This window comes from Telopea speciosissima, chromosome 8 (genome assembly GCF_018873765.1).
Source record: "Telopea speciosissima isolate NSW1024214 ecotype Mountain lineage chromosome 8, Tspe_v1, whole genome shotgun sequence".
Lineage (NCBI taxonomy): Eukaryota > Viridiplantae > Streptophyta > Magnoliopsida > Proteales > Proteaceae > Telopea > Telopea speciosissima.
The window spans coordinates 16,418,387-16,437,494 of NC_057923.1; the positions used below are offsets into that span (position 1 = coordinate 16,418,387).

A 19,108-nucleotide genomic window follows, 5' to 3' on the forward strand; every position below is an offset into this window, starting at 1 on the left:
TTTTTCATTAAAAAAAATGTGGCAGAGTTAATGAGAGAAAAGAGAATTAGTCTTGTTTGAGACGGGCATGTTTTAATAGTATGGTATTGATTTCTTTGAACCACTACTCTATTAATTTCTATGGGGTGGATGGTTGATTTTACAATTATGACAATTAGAAAGGAAGCTTTAACTTTGATTTGGCAAGTTGTTCTCTTATGGACCTTGACACAATGGTAAAGTTGTTCCATTGAAACTTAGTGGTCACTGGTTTGGTTTGTGTTGGAAAATAGCCTCTCCGAAAAAGGGGTAAGGTTGCATGAATTTTTATCCTCTCCTGTTATAGCACGGTGCTGTAACGCATCGTGCGGCAGCTGCAGAGGCCATGTGCACCATGTGGGACCCACTGTGCCACATGGCCTCTGCAACGTCGCACGATGCGTTACACCACCGTGTTGTAATCGGAGAGGATAACGATTCAAGGTTGCATACATTATGAACCTCCTTAGACCCTGTAGTGGTAGAAGTCTTGTGCATTGGGTACATTTTTTTTTAATTTATTGTCCATCTCAATCTATATCCCACTAACTTGAAAATTCCTCGACTTAGGTTTCACCCCAAAAAAAAAAAAAAAAAAATCCTTTTTTTTAACCTATTAAATTGTTCAAATTTTAAACTTTAGAGATTTTTTTTTTCAGGTGAGGAAATTGAAATACCTTAGGCTAGATTTAGTATGATTTCTAGTTCAATTTCGAATTGATTTCATGAAATAACCAACAAATAGATTTTTGGTCAAGAAATTAATATTGTTTTGTTATTTCAAGAATAAAAACAATCCATTTGCTAGTTCAATTTTTGAGAATAGATTCTCGATATTTCTTTAGAAAGAGCGGTGGTGGTGGGGGCAGGGGCGGGGCTAGGAAGGGGGTGGTGGTGGTGACATGGGGTAGTGAGACCATTAGGAGAAGAAGGAGAGTCGTGCTTTATTTTTAAAATGAAATTACTACTTTACCCATCAAAATAATCATGTGTTCATTAAAGAGCAGGAGTGAAATCAAATTAAATAGAAATTTTGAAACATCTCCCCCAGTTATTTCAGAATTTCTATTTCACTGAAATAAAGTGTAAAAATCAAACCAAACAATTTCCAAAATATAAATCAACCCATGAAATTGAAACAGAAATCATAGCAAATCAGCCTTAAACATCTCAAAACATTGTTAGGGAAAAGTCTCTATTGATGAAAGGTCAAAAGCTCAAAGCCGTCCATTAGGTTCTTACGGTGTTTAGGGCATCTATGGCTGCAGATTGGGGTCCGCCCCTGCCCAAGCCCAAGCCCAAGCCCAAGCCCATGACTCCCACCTTATCCTTCCGTCCCAGCTGGCAAGGTCAGGGGTCCCTATGCTCTTCGCGCCAAACTGAAAAACGCTGGGGTTAGCAGTCATCTCAGTCTGAACTTCGAATTGGAAGGATTCTAGTAATGGCTTCTTCACTTATATCTCTACCTCTTGTACTCCATTCTCCTCTTTGCAGTTACTCTGCTCTTTCGAAGGTCTCTGCATTGAAAGCCCCTAGGAAACAAAACCACTCATTTCTCCTCAAAAGAGACTCCAGTTTTAGTCTTCCTTTATCGATATCACAGTCTAACGGAGTTCTAGGGTTTCCTAATCCGAAGAAAAATACTGTCTCCGAGAGAGGGTTTAATTCCATCTGCTTTTACGATGCAAAAGAAGAATCAAAGGTAAGGTTTAAAGCTTCAACTCCTTCAATTCGACTTCGTAAGTAATTGGTTTATCAATGTTTATGGATTTGAATTTGACTTCTTTTCGTCATTATTTACTTGTTCAACGAGACCTAGATGTACTTGTACTTCTATTTTGTCGTCCAGGTGAATTGAGTATTTCTCTTTGTTTCTATTTTTAATGTGTAACGATTGTGAAATTCGAAACTTTAAATCTATTAATTACTTGTTATCAGGAAACTGGACTGGATTGGCCGATCTTCAAGCGGTGGAACGTGCCTTGGCAATGGCAAACGGTTAGTCTCGCCATGTTTGCATGTGCGATAAGGTGTATTCTCTTTCCCTGTTACGTTTCATACAATTTTTCTTAAAGCACTAAACTACATTATGTGCCATACCTCTTTACTGGTATCCGTGGACATTCTTCTGTTTTTCAAGAGACCTTCTAAAGGTCTTTCTTTCATCAAATCCTATACAGCTATATAGATTTCTATGCGTGGTCCGGGGGTGTTCCGCTGGATACTGTGGACCTTGTTTCCATCTTTTGGGAAAATCTGAGAATTTTGTTATCCTTAGTTGTGGTGTTAAACTAACTTTCTTTCAGGCAGTTTTGTTTTGACAGGGTTAGTAGAAGCAGCAGTTTTGCCATATCTGGGATTGCAGATTGGAGAGCTAAGTTTAGATGAGAAGGCTGAACTACTTTTTGTGGATCAGACGTATGCATCTGTACCCTTGATTCTTTATCATACTCATTACTGTGGGAACTTTCCTTTCAACGATAGCTACTGGATGGAGTATAAGTAGGGATGTAAATGGGTACTCGAAAATCCGAATTCGATTCGCATCCATATTCATTTAGGGGTATCCGAATTTTTATTCGAATAATCAGGGAAAAAGTTATCCGATCCGAATAGATATCCAACTAATGATATAGAGGGTTCTTGAAGAATCAACAGGTTTTAAAGAATGAGGAAATGAGAATTATGAGACTAAAACATGGATTGAGAGTGAATCCTATCCGTTGGGGGGGGCGGGGAGGAAGGTCTGGGTTACACAAGTCAAAAAATCCAAATTCGATTCGCATCCATATCCGTTTAGGGATATCTGGATCCGATCACATCCGATCCGTATCCGATCTATTTACATCCCTAATTATAAAGCGGTACACCAGCAGCATGATGCATGTGACAGGAGAATTTATGTCTGTAATAATACTATCTACTTAAGTGTTAATGCACAATACATTGTTGGTGGGGCACCATCAAACTGCCCAGCTCGTTTCATATACAAAACATGTTCAGCTATGGTGTTGGTGCACTGTTCCTATGGTCCACCATATGTTTACCCTGATTTTTTTTTTTTTAAATTTTCTTACCAGATTCTTAGTTGGCTCTTATGCCCAAACTAGGTGTAGCAGTTTTTTTGTTTTTTTTTTTTTCCTTATCATAGACATTGATTGTTTGTACAGCATAGTGACTGCAATTGTGCTCGGAGTTATATATGGCTTCACAAACACCTTCCAGCCTCTTCCAGATGACATTTTCCGCTATGGTACATCGTACATCCTTGAATTTCTTTCATTGGTTTGTTTAGATTCGATATTAATTATTAATTTCTAATCTGGAAGGTATGCATCCATAGACTTGTTTCTTGTGCCTCATTTTGATTAAGGTAATTGGCCATGTAATAATGCTGCTGTGTTGATATTATGGGGGCCATGATTGAGGAAGCAATTTTAACACATGAATGGTGTTAAATAATGCACAGTTTTTTTTTGCATTTTCTTGCCCATCCTTGACAAATATTTAGTTGATTGTGATCTTATATTTCATTTCTGGAAAAAAAAGAAGGGTGCTGATTCTGCATAGAATGAAAATGTTCCAGAATTGAAGGACCCTTTCAATCTACAGAAGGGTTGGCTTCTATGGGCAGGATTTGGTCTTGTTGGTGCCCTTCTTTCTGTTGCATTAACCGGAGCTGTCATGGCCTTATTTAGTGGCGAGAGCCCACAAAGAGAGGTCAGATACACACACATCTGTTTTTTGCTTAACTTATAATTTTTATATGCGGATGAGTCTTTAATTTCATTTTTTACCCATGTAATGCTGATTCCTTTCAGTTTCGCAACATATGCTCAAAATCAATTTGAAAAGTATATGTTATAGAGGGCGGACCTCGGCACAACAGTAAGGTTGCTCCATTACGACCTAGTGGTCGCGGGTTCAAGTCGAGAAACAACCTCTCCGCAAAGGGGGGTAAGGCTGCATGCATTATGACGCTCCCCAGACCCCGCAATGGCGGGAGCCTCATGCACTGGGTACACCCTTTTTTATGCTATATGGGTTAAGGTCATAGTTGTCAAGGCGGCAAGGCGACCAAGGCAGTAGAGGGCTGCCCAAGTGCTTAGGCGATTAGGCGCCCCGCTAGGCATTGCCTAGGCGACCAAGGCGCCCAAGTGTTATTTTTTATTTCCCTTCTTTTCTAACATTATTTAGTGTTACAACATATACCTTATATCATCAAAAATCAACATTAAGCCACATCAAGTCAACAAAAATCAACATAGAACTAGAAGACAATAGAACTAAAGAAGCAAACTATTGGAAGTTTGAAATAATCAAAACATATAATTGGTTTATATTGTTCTTGGAAATTATGAGCTTATCTATAAGTAATTAAATTGCTCGTGATTTAGAGAGATGTTCTTGTTCTCAAAGAAGTTTGACTGGCCAAATGATTTTATTTTTCCATGAGATTTTTTTTTTTTTTTTTTTTTGGTAGAGCACAAAACCAGCTTTCTAATAAAACCAAGATTGCTTAAATCTGATTTATATTGAAAGATTTATGTTCCGATCAAACCTTATTTTGTGTGTGCGAATGTTGTCAAAATTGCTTTGAATGAAAATATTTTTTTAGATAGCAAAACAAATTGTTGGAATATGTAATCCAGAATACCGTGGGGGGTATTCTGGTCCTTTTGGGGTTAGTTTATTTATTATGTTATTAGTTTATGTCGGCTATGTGGGTTTTAGTCCCGCATCGCGTTGTTTAGTCTATTTGTAATTTCCCCTCTATTATAAATAAAGGGGCTTAGATATCAATTAATTCATTCAAGTATTTTACAACTTCCATCTTCTCTTCTCTCTTTTATTCTCTCTAGAGTTACTGGTTACAGATCCTAGGTTTTCTACATGGTTTGAGAGTCGTTTTAGGTTTCGGTTTTGTATGGGTTTCATATCTGAAGATGAGTATTTGATGAAAATCAATCATTACCACTCTTGTTTATGCTTCGTTTGTAAATGCATTACTCTATCGATTTCTAGTTCTTGCTATCATCAAAGATGGATTTGGTTTCGAAGGTGGTTTCCTTCCGATAAGTCGAAAGGATTGCCCTCGAAGAACAAGGGGTTCTTCTACCGCCTTGCAATTTTCTAGACGAGGGAAGATTATTTCTTTGTTGTGTCGAATCTGCTGTGGAAGATTTAGGGTCTTTTTCTCACTGCTGCTACCGCTGTCATTACTCTTGGTTGATAAAAATCCTGTGGCTGCTATCTTGCGATTCCAAATACCAGGAAGTGAATCGAACTCCATCAATTTATCTGCTTGCTATTTTGTTCGAATCTCTGCTTGCGGTATCATACTTGTCTATCGTTGAAATCGATTCCTCTTGGTTGGTTTGTGCTCCATCGATATTTATTTGCTGTTCTATTCACTGCGGCTATCGCAAGTTGCGATCTATTTGCTGTTTCGATTGCTGCTGTTTTCCTTGGATGTCAAACCCTAGTCAATTTCTGGTTTTTATGTAGCAACATTGTGGTTTGGGTTCTTTGCTGAATCGATACCCGCTTGTTCGATCTCGAAGAAGCTTGATATATTGTGGATTTGCTGCTTGCGATTTGCTACTGGTTGTCTTTCCGCAATCGAAGTCGAAGGTTACCGTTGGTTGTATGGTCTTGATTTCTGGATGCATGGGATCGTTTGCTTCTTCTTGATTTGCTGCTCTTATGATTCTTCCAGGTTCGCCGTATTCTGTTGGGACTGTTCCCCTGGTTTCCCTTGGTTATCGAATGAGTAGTTGCCGTCCCATTCTTCTAGCTGGTTGCGTGATTGTCCATGGGTTGAAGACAATCACGTTATTTGTTTTTAGTTTCCCTTTTATTTAGTTACCATAAATACCCCTATCCTTGCCTTTTATTCCCCCATGCCCCTTACCTGATCTTTGCTTCCAGGTATACCCATGGTCAATAATTATTAACCCCTTTCATATCCTTGGTTCTTTGTCTTGCCTAGTAACCCTTGAAAATTCTGGTTATTTACCAAATAGCCACTCTCCATAGCCATTATTTTACCAATTGCATCCCATTGCTTTTTGTTTACCAAAACCCCTTACAAAATTCTAGTTATTTACGGAACTGCCATTATCTTTTAATACATTCCCCTATTTGTCTACCCAATTGATCCTTGAAAATTCTGGTTTATTACCAGTTTGCCCTTTGGCTTGGTTGGTATTTAAAAATGGATTTCCACCAAATTACAACCATGCCATCCTTTTTTTTCTTCCAACACCATTCCCTTTCAATAATTCTAATTCCCTTCATATCCCATACCTTTGGCATATACCCATAACCACTTTGGACGATAATGGTATTCTCTAATTTGCCATTTCTTCCTTTTTCATTACTCTTAGCACCTCTTGGAAATTTTGGAATATTATGTTTTTGCCCTATCTCTTACATCATCTCTGTTATGTCCACGTGTACTACACGTGAGGGGGGGATTATGTACAATACACTTGCAGACATTGCAGAACGCAGAACATGCAGGAACATTGGCGCAAAACGCAGAACATGCAGGAACATTGGTGCAAAACATAGAAGATCAATTTTCTCCACCATTGCTATTGGGTATCCTTTGTTATTAGGTTGAGTTTGTCGTAAGGGGGAGATTGAAGTATTGAAGAGTATTGAAGATATTTGGTTGTTGCCTATTTGAGGATTTTCAGTTGGGTTGGGGAGATTGAAGTATTGAAGAGTATTGAAGATATTTGGTTGTTGTCTATTTGAGGATTTTCAGTTGGGTTGATACGGTATTTTTTCCGCTGCCTGATTCAGTTTGTTTTTCGCTGCTTGCTGCTCTAGTTATTTCCCTTCAAGATTCTATGTCACTATGACAACCAGAGATTCATCACTGGATAGCTATTGAAGGTCGTTGAAAGCTGCCTTTTTTGGAAGACATTCCAGTCCCGGTTTGCTGATCATGTCTTTCCAAGTTTTGAAAATCTAATTTTTCAAGTTCTTGAAGGTTTATTTGGGAGCTGCATTCATATGTCAAACTGGATTTTGCTGCAACTTAGTTTTTTCCCATTTTGTTCAAGTTGGGCATTAGTACCTTGTATGCGCCAACTTGAGGGGGAGTGTTGGCATTATTATGAATTTTTTTTTTTTATTTAGTTCAAGTTGGATTTTCCTTCTTTTATTTGTACAATCCAGCTTGAGGGGGAGTGTTGGAATATGTAATAATGAATACCGTGGGGGTATTCTGGTCCTTTTGGGGTTAGTTTATTTATTGTGTTATTAGTTTATGTCGACTATGTGGGTTTTAGTCCCACATCGCCTTTTTTAGTCTATTTGTAATTTCCCCTCTATTGTAAATAGAGGGGCTTAGCTATCAATTAATTCATTCAAGTATTTTACAACTTCCATCTTCTCTTCTCTCTTTTCTTCTCTCTAGAGTTATTGGTTACAGATCCTAGGTTTTCTACACAAATGAATATTTTACCACTCTTTTGGTTTTTAGCAATATTTTATCATATTAAGATTTATGGAATTTTTAGATTTGAGAAAAACCCCAGCATTAGAAAGTTGTAAATTTCACTTACCATCGAAAATCCAGTTTTTGTTCTTGAACTGGAGGGTTGACTTTTTATCCTTTTGGAATTTGATTTTTAAACTATTTTTATTGGATTCAAATAAAGAGTATATGCTCATTTATGAATAATATCTTAAGTAAATGCTTAAATGATATTTGGCATAAATAAGGGCCAAGGCGTTTGATACCATTAAGGCGACAACCGCCTGGGTTGATGCCTTGACAACTGTGGTCATAGTTTCATAGCTCCAATTAGGAAGCCTTACCTAAACAGCCCTAAAAAACTGCCACCTGATTGATCAGATGAGGCCCAAATTTTGTAGATAGGTAGATCCAATAGTCCCCTGCTTAGATGTCAAGTTTCAGTCCAATCGGAATTTTCCAAATACACAATAGAGCTTTGAAAATCCATGACTATTGGAGAGAGTGCAGTGGTGGTTGGAATACTGTAGGCATGCGTAGATAGATGGGGATGCATGCCAATACATGGGAGAGTATTTGATTATATTAGGCTCTGAAATTTGACACATGACTAATCTAGATTACCAACATGCTCTCTCCATCCAAAGAGTGGAATTGGCACATCATCTGTCTATGTGGCTTAAAATGGTGGACCATTTAGGAAGCCCTTATCAAACTGGGCCTTGTAAATGCTATTTTTGCATGTTGTACATGTTATGTAGTGGTAATACTTGTACATAGTGAATACAGGGGATTTATCTGAGCCGTTTGACAAGGCTATGATTTTTTATTCTGAACAAGTAGCAATCTATTGATAATAGAAATACTTGAGTGCTTTTCAATCATTTGTTTGACTCCATTCATATTTAAAATCTAGAGTCAGACAGGATTATTATCAATACTTTAAATCCATAGTAGTATTTTCAGAATGAAGTCCGATAGACATGATTAGTAGTACTCAGCTAGTTGAGTTCTAGGAAGGGATTTCTCTAATGAAAACCGAGTCAGAGAAGAAATGATTTGGTTATCCATTAAAGATATGATATTGATTTCTCCGGCTAGTTTTCACTTTGTTCGTGCTCAGGGATCTGTTAATAGTCTTCTGTAAACCTTTTCTTTTCTTCGTTTCAGACAGATGCTCTTGTTCGCTTGCTACCATTGATTGGCTCATCAAGTATCAGGTGTTGTATTGAAAAGTGTATCCATTTTCTACGGTGTTTTGGGTGCTACATTCCAGAACTGGTTTGTTCATGATGCTTTTCTTGTAAGCCTTCATGAATGAGAAAGAAAATTAATCAAACTATTTCATGCATTTCAGCACTGGTTGCCTAGTAGGAATAACTGGTGTTTTGGCTCCACTGCTCGAGGAGACTGTGTTTCGAGGGTTTCTGATGGTGTCCATGACTAAGTGGTAAAGTCCCTTCCCCCTGTTTTTTCAATTACTAAAAGGAAGTTATGTTTTTCAGTGATCGGAATGCTGATGCTGGTCAATTGGAATTGTAAATTGCCCCACAGCACATGAGATTTTATTGAGGAACCCTACTATCTGTCTGTGTCAAATCTCAAATATCAGTACTTGATGTTTTACATAAATTGTGATTCTAAGAAAATTCATAAACTAAAGAGAACAATACAGATGTTTGGTATATAAAAGTAATAGTTATTCCTGTCAGATCGAACTCAAATTGAATCAGTTGATTGAGCCTTTGCCTACTCAACTTAATACTCAACTTAATGTACTGACCGGATTTATGACTCGAATTACTTATTTTTTAAATCAAAATCTGATTGAATTGGAACTTCAACTTTTGAAAGGAACTATTATCTTTTTCAAGTTGAAATTGGAATAAAGTGGAACTTACTTGAAGAGCTTCTGGACATGATTTCGATCTCATATTCAAGTTTGTCCTAGCTGCCTGTATACTGTAAGACTAGAACCAGAATAGGTCTAATCCCAGGCAGGATCAAATAAAAAAAATCTCCAAAGAACAAGAAAGAGAACAAAGGGATCTCAAAAGAACAAGAATGATGAGATCTCAAAAGATAACCAAGAGACAAATTGGTTGGAGGAGAATTAGATGATCTCAAATTGGTAACCACAAGAGAAGCAATAAATATAAACCCACAAATTTGTAACCTGTTGAAGCAGCAATCAAGAATAAATAATCTCCAGAATAAAGAGAAGCCTTGTAACCCTGGAAGCAATGATCTTGATGTGGTAATCTTCAAGAAATCTCAAATTCTTGTAGCACTCTTGAACTCGATTTAACCGAAACTAGGGTTTGGAATCAAGAACCGATGGAAGGGGATGGGGAAAGGGAATGGGGAAAGGTGGGATTGGCTATCTCAGCTATCCTATCTAAGGATTTTCACAAAGGCTTAAGCCAATATTTCATTAATCAAATTCGTATACCATGTTGGCCTCCCTTACAATTTTATACAGAAGACTCAAAAATAGACTTAGACACTAAAAAGGAAAGGCCTAACCCAATCCTTAACTAATAAGGTATCCTAAATTGACTAGGAAAGTGAAATAATAAAGAAAACAGACTCAAAATAGGACAAACTAAACTAATGAAGTAAATCCCGTTTTCCTACTTTTTACCCATATTTTAGGCTTCATTAAATTAGCCAATTACAAAGTCAACCCATGGGAGCAAAGTCCCAATACATGTATAACCCAAAGCTTATTTCCACGAAAATAAGCCCTAAGTGACTTATCTACATCACTGTACCACTGCCAAATGAATTGTCTTGGCTGTTTCATTTGGTTTGGTGAGGATATCCAGATTCAAGTTCTGGGAGAGTCGCTTTTTAATGGAGTGATTTCTGCTTATTCTTCTTGCAGCTTGATGACTTATTTTAATGTGCATATCCTTCATGCTTTTCATCTTTTCAAGATTTAGGTTAGCCCATTTTTTTCATTCGAGATTTAATTTTAGTTTGTTGTTTCTTCTTTTTGGCCTTATTATGTTTTAGATGGGGGGGGGTGTCTGGACTCATGTTTTCCATTTCTTTCTGCAGGTTACCAACACCAATATCTGTTCTTTTAAGTGCTGCAGTGTTCGCCATTGCTCATCTCACTCCTGGAGAGTTTCCTCAGCTGTTTGTGCTTGGTAATACTTTGCCATCTGTTGGTTGGTAATAGTACAAATGGACACCATACAATACATGATGTGTTTACTTGTCATACTGTTAAGTGAATGTGTTTCACTAAATTTTCATGTCAACACTAATTTTTAAGTGTTTTCAAAATCTGAAACAATAGTAATTAGTTATATAATGTAAGAATCTCTCATATATGTGGCTGACTTGTATTTTACATGCTCTGTAGTTTCATCAAGCAAAACCATCCATCTTATCAGAATATAGCATGGGGACTTTGCCCTTAGAACTACAATGGGTTGAATAATGTGAAGTGCTTCTAGAATATAGGCTGATGGATGCATACAAATCTAATCAAATGGGAGAATTGCAAGACCACTGTTGAACCATCCATTCTTTATGAATCACGATGTTGAGCTGTCACAAAACAAAATCTCTGAAGAATTAGTCTAGCTGAGGTGGGGATCTTGAGAAGGATGAGTGGGTAGATTCAAAAGGAAATAAATTAATGTATATATTAATGTAGGAGGGGTTCAAGTAAGAACCACTCTACAGTAAATAGTTGCAGCAGATCATCAAAATAGAAACTAAATCAGAATTAGAAGGTAAACACCAAAATAGAAGGTAACAAATACTAGGCAAACGAGCAGTGGGAATGGGCTCCAAAGCTGATAGAGTGGAGTAGGCAGTGAGGAGAATCTTTGCTGAAAATTTCAGCCAATTCCAATGGCTTAACTTGTGAGATATGAAGAAGATCCCAAATTAGAAGGTTTAGGGCTGCAGACCAATCCAGCCAGCAACAGGGGGCTCAAACTTGGATTGAGTGGAGGGCCAGTAGCAGTGAAGAACTTCTCCAAATCTTGGCCTATTCTGATCTGTGGATGTGAAGATATAAAACCCAGAGGTTGCAGAAACAAATCAGATCGCAGGGAGCAGCAGGAGTATTCAATCGATGGGTAACAACAGCAGCAGCCTTTGAAAATTGGGGATGGAATCTGGTCTTCAGAATGTGTTCACAGAGAGTTATTGCAGTCTCAAATAACAGCCGCACAAGAGGAGATCGATTGGGATAAGATCATAAGAAGAGAAGATAGGAGAAGATGGGAGGTAGGGGGATAGGCTTTCTCAGCCCAGGGTCTCTCACCCACAGCTATCCCAGCTGTTGAAACAAGTATTTACTCCCATAACCGAGTGCAAGGATGCCTCCTCATTCAATAATTCATTAAATCGTGGGAGCCTCTATGGGCTGTTACATATAAATAGACTCAAGGGGATGAGTGAAAAATAGAAGGAAATAAAATATCAGTCTCTTATATGGCTGAACTTGCTTTACAAGTATTAAACTGAATTAGAAACTAACTGAAATGGAAAGCCTACTTGACTAAGTTACTCAAACAGAAAATAGAAACAAAATAACAATTAAAATAGAAACTAAACTAGCTCCTAAATCCCCACGCATAGACAAAATTGACCCTTCTAAAAAGTCTCACACGATCTGTTCTTGGGCCCCACAGGATCTTCTAGTAGCAATGTAGCATTCACACCAAGGCAATACAGGGGCTGTGACTCTCTTCACATGAACAGTAATTCCTGGCTCTTCTCTTCTTCATGCTTCGATCTACATCGTATATACTTAATGATACCATTAACAGTTGACAAGATGAGGGAAATTTGACATAGATTGCTTCTTCATGTGTGAAAAACACCATTGGCTGTACCAGTGAGAAGGATGAATGTAGTGCAAGTTGAAGCTTCCAAAAGACAGGAGGAAGGCCAAATATAATGTGGATTGTGTTGCTGACAAAAGATATAATGATGGCAGAACAGGATACCTAACTGAAAACAAAAGGCGAGATAAGCTCCCCTCCCTCCCTTGATTTGTGTCACTGAGTCCTACCAATAATAGATGTATGGAATAAATATCTTTGCTATTATGCCCAAGCATGACCATCAGCACATATTTGGTAAACCTGCTATAATTATTAGTGTAATGGCTGTTGCTGCCATGTGCATAATATATGTCTACCTCCAGATATTGTTATTGTTTGATATTAGTCATTGGTCATATTACTTTATTTTCTTTGGCTTGGAATTAGGGATGGCAACAGCTTGGGTTTGTGGTGAGGGTTCACGAATCTCTAATCTAACCCTATTAATTATTGGTCAACACTAAATGACTCTCCACCTTCAGCTTGCACTTCATTTAGTGATTTTACAATATAACCTGGGTTGTATGGCCCTGGGATAGTGTTGCATCCCAAAGCTATCCCTAACCACCAGAGGGTTGGGGCAAAGTGAGTTTCAGGTTTGACCTGCCCACTAGGGATGACCAATCTGTAACTCAAGTGTATTCTTTGCAATTGAGGCCTTCCTTGTGAAGAATTACTTATCTTCAAGGGGATTAGCCTCTTTGAGTTGCTTTTTCTTCCTCTTTGGGTTTCTTAAGACCATTCAGTTATAAATGAAGTGAACTGAAATACAATTTTTGTTGGTTAAATGAAATGAAAGTGAAGTGAATGAAAATTGCCGAAAGTGAAGTGAAAGCCAAATTTTACATTGAAAATAAATTTTCCACTCTTTGAATGTGATGTAAGTTTTTGGGCCCCCACGTATTCACACTTTACCTGATTTTTTTCCTCGACTTTCCTCTGAAATAGCATTTGACAATTTTGACTTCCTACCTTCTACATGTTTTTGGGCCCACATTTCTCCGAATTACTTTACATCAACCATACTTACAACTGATCTCCTCATTGCAAAGTTTCATTTTTTATTTTTATATTACTCTTCATTTCCCTTTACCAAGGAAAATTTTATTTCACTTCATTTCCTTTCCGTTCATTTCATTTCCCATCTGACCAGACGGAGACGTTGTAAAATATTATTCTCACCAACCTTGCCAGTTGCTGCCGTGAGGGTCATGGTCCCCTTGCTTGTCTGTGCACATCTGTCCTGTGGGTGCGGAAACACCTAGACCAGGATTGCTATCCACCATTGGGTGAGCATGTGTCTTTCTCTTCCATGCTTTTAAACGCTCATCATGTTCAATTTTGGAGAAGTGAGACGTTCTTTTCTGTGTCTTGTAACAGACCTTAAGTATAGTTGAAAGCCATTGCTCGGTCTGATAAATTAAATTTAAAGTACGGTACGGGTTGAAGTCTATCCACAGTTTGCTATAGTTCCAAGTAAATCAGCACCCACAGTTTGGTTTCCCATATATTATCTTTGGGTTATGAAAATGTATGTGCAGCTCAAAGTACATTCTGTAGAGAAGTTGGCTCTGCAGTGCTCTTCAAAGAATCAAATATAATTTCTTGACTCCTACAGGGACCGCATTGGGATTCTCATATGCACAAACTCGCAATCTTCTAACACCCATCACTATACATGCACTCTGGAACTCGGGAGTGATTCTGATTCTCACTCTTCTTCAGGTAAAAAAGTTGCATGATTTCTGGGTATACTTTTGGGGATACAAGGGGATGTTCTTGTTTGGCTGGTGTTATTTTCCTGAACAATGAGGCTGAATTTTTTTTATAAATATTGCATCTGAAAACTATTTCGTTTCCTATGTCTGGAGGAAGTTCTGTACATGAAAATTTGTGTTTGATTATTGGTCCAGATCATTGATCTCATGGTCCTCATATTGGCATTCTCAAAGGAGGGTCCTCAGAAACAAAAAAAAAAAAAAAAAAAGTTGTGTTGTATTGTCCTCCCCTTGAAGGTGCCCACGTACCCTAGTGGTATGGACCTTGATTGTTGTGGCCTGGTGTTGGGATCTAATCCTGCCTTCACCATTCTTCTTCTAATCATCCAACTGCAATTCTTGAAGAAAAAAAATCCCCCCCCCCTATAGATTAAGATGGTTAGTGCAGCAGAAAAGAAGATACTTCACATATATGTGATTTTAGCTTTTTCGAAGAAGAAAGCTTACTTTTGGACACTGGAAAAGGTCATTTGATCATATTGCTAGTACTACTCTATTGTATCTTTCAGTAGGCTGTGCTTCTGTTAAGCACTCAAAAGGTTTTATAATATTTTTCACATTTTGTGCTTGCAGTTAGAAGGATATGATATCAGGGAACTGTTGCAAGCATACTTAAGGATTTGAGTCTTGCACTGGTTGACTTCTTGGGTTTCGTTCTTTGTTTGGCAAGGTTGTGTGATTTATTTATTGGCAAGAAAGGAACACCAGAAGAATAACTGGGAAATAACTTATCAGAAGGGGGAGGGGAATAATTGGTAAAGGCGCTGCTTAGGAATGAAATTGACAGAGGAAGAACATTGTTTTCTCTTTTTTTTGGGGGGGGGGGGGCCTGGGGGTGGGTGTTATGGGGATGATAGCTTCACCACCACTTGAAGCTATGACAATCCAGAGGCCGGAAGAGGTAAATGTTGTGTAGCGGGGCATATCCACCGAGTTGTAAACATGTAGAGGAACTGGTCTCAGATAGTGATTCTCTGGGCTGGCTTATCGTCAATTCCTTGGACGGTAAGGCCATGTTATTAACTGTATACTCTGTAAACTTGGAAATACTATGAAGTCCTTTCTTTTCTTTCCCACATTTTTCCTTTTTCGCTATGTTTGCTTTGGCGTAAAATTTACCTTGAAAATTTTCACTTCAAAAAATTTGACATGTACAATTTTACATGTTGAAAAATGTTCCAATATTTGTTTTTTTTTTTTTGGAAAAAAACATTGAAAAACTTTTCAACATATAAAATTTTACATTTACGAAGTAAAATTATCAAGGAAAATTTTCCAAGTAAAATTTTATCCGAAACAAGAGCCTATAACTAACTGATGCTTGTGGCTGTGAATTCTGATCATGATTCCAGAGCAACTCCTGTATTTAACAGTCCTGTCCATGGGCCTTTTACCCAAAAAAAAAGACAAACCTCTGGGCCTACAGGAGGAGATGAGGTTGACAGAAATTTTACACACGGAGATGTCAGGAGAACAATTCCATTGGAGCACTCGCTTGGTTGGCTTCTGGGGGAAAAAAAAGTAACAAAATTTGAAGACTGGCACATTGATTTTCCAGATCATTAGTGCGCTTAAGGGCTGCAGCATGGTCAGGTTGGGCCAGATTTTTTAAAACCACAGCTCAACTTTGAGTTTTCTTGGCTGGGCCAAGGCCAGGCCTGGCCCAGCCTAGCCTTGACTCGGGGCCAAAAAAATCCAACCCTGACCCACCCTTGAGATTAAGCGGGATTGACTCGACCCTAATTGGCCCTGACCATGGGGAGGGAGAAAGGAGAAGTAGGGGTTGTTGGGCCAGGCTGGGGAGAAGAAGAAAGAAGAATGAGTGAGTCTTCAGCATAAAGGAACAAACACAGTATGAGCAATAACCATTGTTGCACTGCACAACCAAGTTCTATAGAAGAAACTTCAGCAGAAAAATTGATCCAGAATACTTCTTCTCTGACTTCATCTTCAGAGTCTCCACATCGAGTTATTCACATCCAATATGGGATTAATATTTTCATCTTCCGCGTGGAACCCCAACAATCTCTCCCTCCACGGGGAAGCAACCGAGATCTTCTCTGACTTCATCCCCAAAGGCACTTCGAGTTCCCATGCCCTGGCTCTACCACAATCTTGGTCTTGCCACGTCCTAGCCTTGCCATAACCTTGGCTCTGATACCTCTTATTAGGACTTGGGTTGAATTTATCCTTAAAAGCTAGAGGGTGCCCAAGTGCCTATAAGACTCCACATCAGGATTTTCACATCTGATGTGAGATTATTTTTTCCACCATTTGTGTGGAACCCCAACCACTAGAGTATGAAGAGTTAAAAAGAGACCTAAGCGAACGAATGAAGAGGCTAGCTTCGTTTCTTGGATGGCCTTTGGCTAAAGAGGAAGAAATTGATGAAGTCTTGTAGAGTTGTAGCACAGGCTTAAGAACTTGGAGATGAACAAGAATGGAATGTACCCTTGGGTTGGAGTTGCAAACAGTTCATATTTTAGGTTTGGTGTTGTTGGTGACTCGAAGAATTACTGCACCTCGGAGATGAGAGAGCAACTAGAGACAGAGAGAGTGAGAGAGCAAGGTCGTGGGAGGGTGAAGGTTGAAGGTGGTGTGGGTGGATACAGGCGAGGCGAGGGTCACAAAGAGTGATGGCCAAGGACGGGCAAGGGAGGTGGTGATTTGCATGGGAAGGGGACAGGGAGGGATCGAGGGAAGATAGATGTGTATCCAAACATACTTTCCAATAAAGGTAAAATTGGAAGTCAATTTGATTTGAAATTAAACCTGTTAATAAGGTATCTCAAATATCACTTTTCAAACATGAAATACCCCAAGTGTCACTTTGTCAAACTTATGGTACCTTAGCTGTAATTTTTGGATCCAGATCCTCTACTGCCAAGCTGCCCAACAGGAACGTACTGCCCAGACACGGTGTTGCATGCAATGATCGCTTTACTTCCACTCGGACAAGGCGTTTGGGCAGGGGTAAGGCGGACATTGCACGCAACACCGTGTCTAGGCAGCATGGTCCTACCGGGCAGCTCGACAGTAGAGGATTCAAATTGGTAATTTGTCCGTTTTATTTTTAATTATCTTTTTTTTGGTAAAATTTTATTTTTAATTAACTAGCGCTTTGAAACAAAGCTTGCATGGATTTGTACCATTTCAATAGTCTCAACACATCAAAATAATAATAGAAAAATATTAAAAAAGGGCCGAGTATATCTAATTATCTATACTGCGGGTGTAGTGGAAATCTTCAAATCTACTCCCATCTAGGCTATCGGATTGTTTTAGAAAAGGGTAATTTCGACTTGATCAAGAGGGGTAGAAGTGTAATGATAATCCAAGAATCCAATCACATGATCACATTATCATGAAGAGAAAATTTTTCTATTCACTGATCCATTAAACAAAGAAGGAAAAAAAATACTCAAATATGAATAATGTTAAAAATAAGTTCTATTATGGCCTTACAAGCTCGATCTGTTAAAGGTAAGGTTTGAACTTAAATAGTTACTTGCTATGTAAGTCATCAAGGATTGAAGAGTTTTTTTTTTTTTGGTAAAAAAGGATTCAAGAGTTCACGTGGATATAAAAGTCACAATATTAAATGAGAGGTAGCATTTGGAGAGATTACTCTCAACAAGGTATTTGAGTGAATTGAAAGCATGTAATCTCTCAACGTGTTTGAGTAAATTGAAAGCATGACTACTATAAGAGAGGGGCGGTTTTTGAAATTTCGTGGCCCAAAAAACATATATTACTTAAGAAATATGGTTACTAGTTTTAGAAATTTGGCGGCCCAAAGAACATATATTAAAAAAAAAAGAAGGAAAAAAGAGTGAAGACTCTCTCTCTGCCCTCCCCATGGGAAAGGACCACCCGACCCCTTCCATCCTACCCCTCCTATTGGGCAATGCCATCCGTTTACCTAGAGTGGGCGGCATGCCCAACCCTCTCTAAAAATAATATGGCTACTTAAATAAAAGTTTAATTTCTTTCACCCAATGTGAAAGAAACAATTGTGGAGGATTGATGTCTTGTATTCTTTGATTTGGATAGTGAACTATTTTAGGGTTTACACGGGGTAATTTGGGATATTGTATCTCTTTGTTTTCCTTTTAAATTGGCAACAATGAGGTTATTAGGGTTATAAGAAATTCTTTGTAAGTAGAGAAGCATGAGAAAAAAAACCTGTAACCATATTTCCCATTGCTAGTGAAGTTGCTCTCATAAAAGCATAAAATGAGCCACACTAGGAAACTGTGGGAGAAGGTTATTGAAACATGTTTGAGAAGTGAGACTCATATATCGATGAATCAATTTGGCTTTATGCCAGGTAGATCCACGACAGAGGGTATCTACTTGTTGATGAGACTCATAGAAAGATATAGAGATTGCAAGAAGGATCTTCGTATGGTCTTTATCGACCTGGAGAAAGCCTATGAACGAGTCCCTAGAGATCTAATCCAACATGTTCTAATAAAGAGAGGGGTGGCGAGTAAATATGTACATGGTGGATACCATTAAAGACATGTATGAGAGCATGGTGAATAGTGTGAGATATGTGGGAGGTCAAAGTAAGGAATTCCCAATTACAATTGAGTTACATCAGCGATCAACCTTAAGCCCTTACCTTTTTGCACTTATTATGGACGATCTAACCAAGATCATTCAAGACGAGGTCCCTTGGTGTATGGTATTTGCTGATGATATCGTTTTGATAGATGAGACAAAATAAGGGATTAACTCTAAGTTAGAGCTTTGGAGATCAACCTTGGAAATAAGAGGCTTCAAGATTAGTAGAACGAAGACAGAGTATATGATGTGTAATTTTAGTCATACTATGATGGATTCTGATATGGTGTGAATTAAGGAAAGAGAGATACCTCAAATGACTATTTTAGATATCTAGGCTCAATCATAAATAAAGAAGGTGATATAGAGGATGTGTTTCACAGAGAATTAAAGTGGGA

At 38.3% G+C, this 19,108-nt stretch overlaps 1 protein-coding gene across 2 annotated transcripts; it reads left to right on the forward strand.

Moving 5' to 3' along the window:
- The first annotated feature begins 1,340 nt into the window (after window positions 1-1,340).
- Window positions 1,341-14,878, forward strand: LOC122671724 (membrane-embedded CAAX protease MroQ-like). Of its 2 annotated transcripts, none has more exons than XM_043869111.1 (10): window positions 1,341-1,739; window positions 1,955-2,048; window positions 2,329-2,436; window positions 3,189-3,271; window positions 3,605-3,738; window positions 8,681-8,730; window positions 8,868-8,960; window positions 10,574-10,665; window positions 13,982-14,088; window positions 14,715-14,878. In XM_043869111.1, the coding sequence occupies exons 1-10, from the start codon at window positions 1,460-1,462 to the stop codon at window positions 14,763-14,765; spliced, it is 1,092 nt and encodes a 363-aa protein (XP_043725046.1). In that variant the 5' UTR covers window positions 1,341-1,459; the 3' UTR covers window positions 14,766-14,878. The 2 variants fall into 2 exon arrangements, with proteins under 2 accessions (XP_043725046.1, XP_043725047.1); XM_043869112.1 differs by having other exon boundaries at window positions 1,601-1,725; window positions 1,957-2,048.
- Window positions 14,879-19,108: the final 4,230 nt, after the last annotated feature.

Bases quoted from the DNA above. Each gene is read 5' to 3' on its own strand.
- LOC122671724 (XM_043869111.1), top strand. From the start codon at position 1,460: ATGGCTTCTTCACTTATATCTCTACCTCTTGTACTCCATTCTCCTCTT. The intron at 2,049-2,328 runs GTGTATTCTCTT...TCTTTCAGGCAG, and splicing joins ATGTTTGCATGTGCGATAAG to TTTTGTTTTGACAGGGTTAG. The intron at 2,437-3,188 runs GTATGCATCTGT...TTGTTTGTACAG, and splicing joins CTACTTTTTGTGGATCAGAC to CATAGTGACTGCAATTGTGC.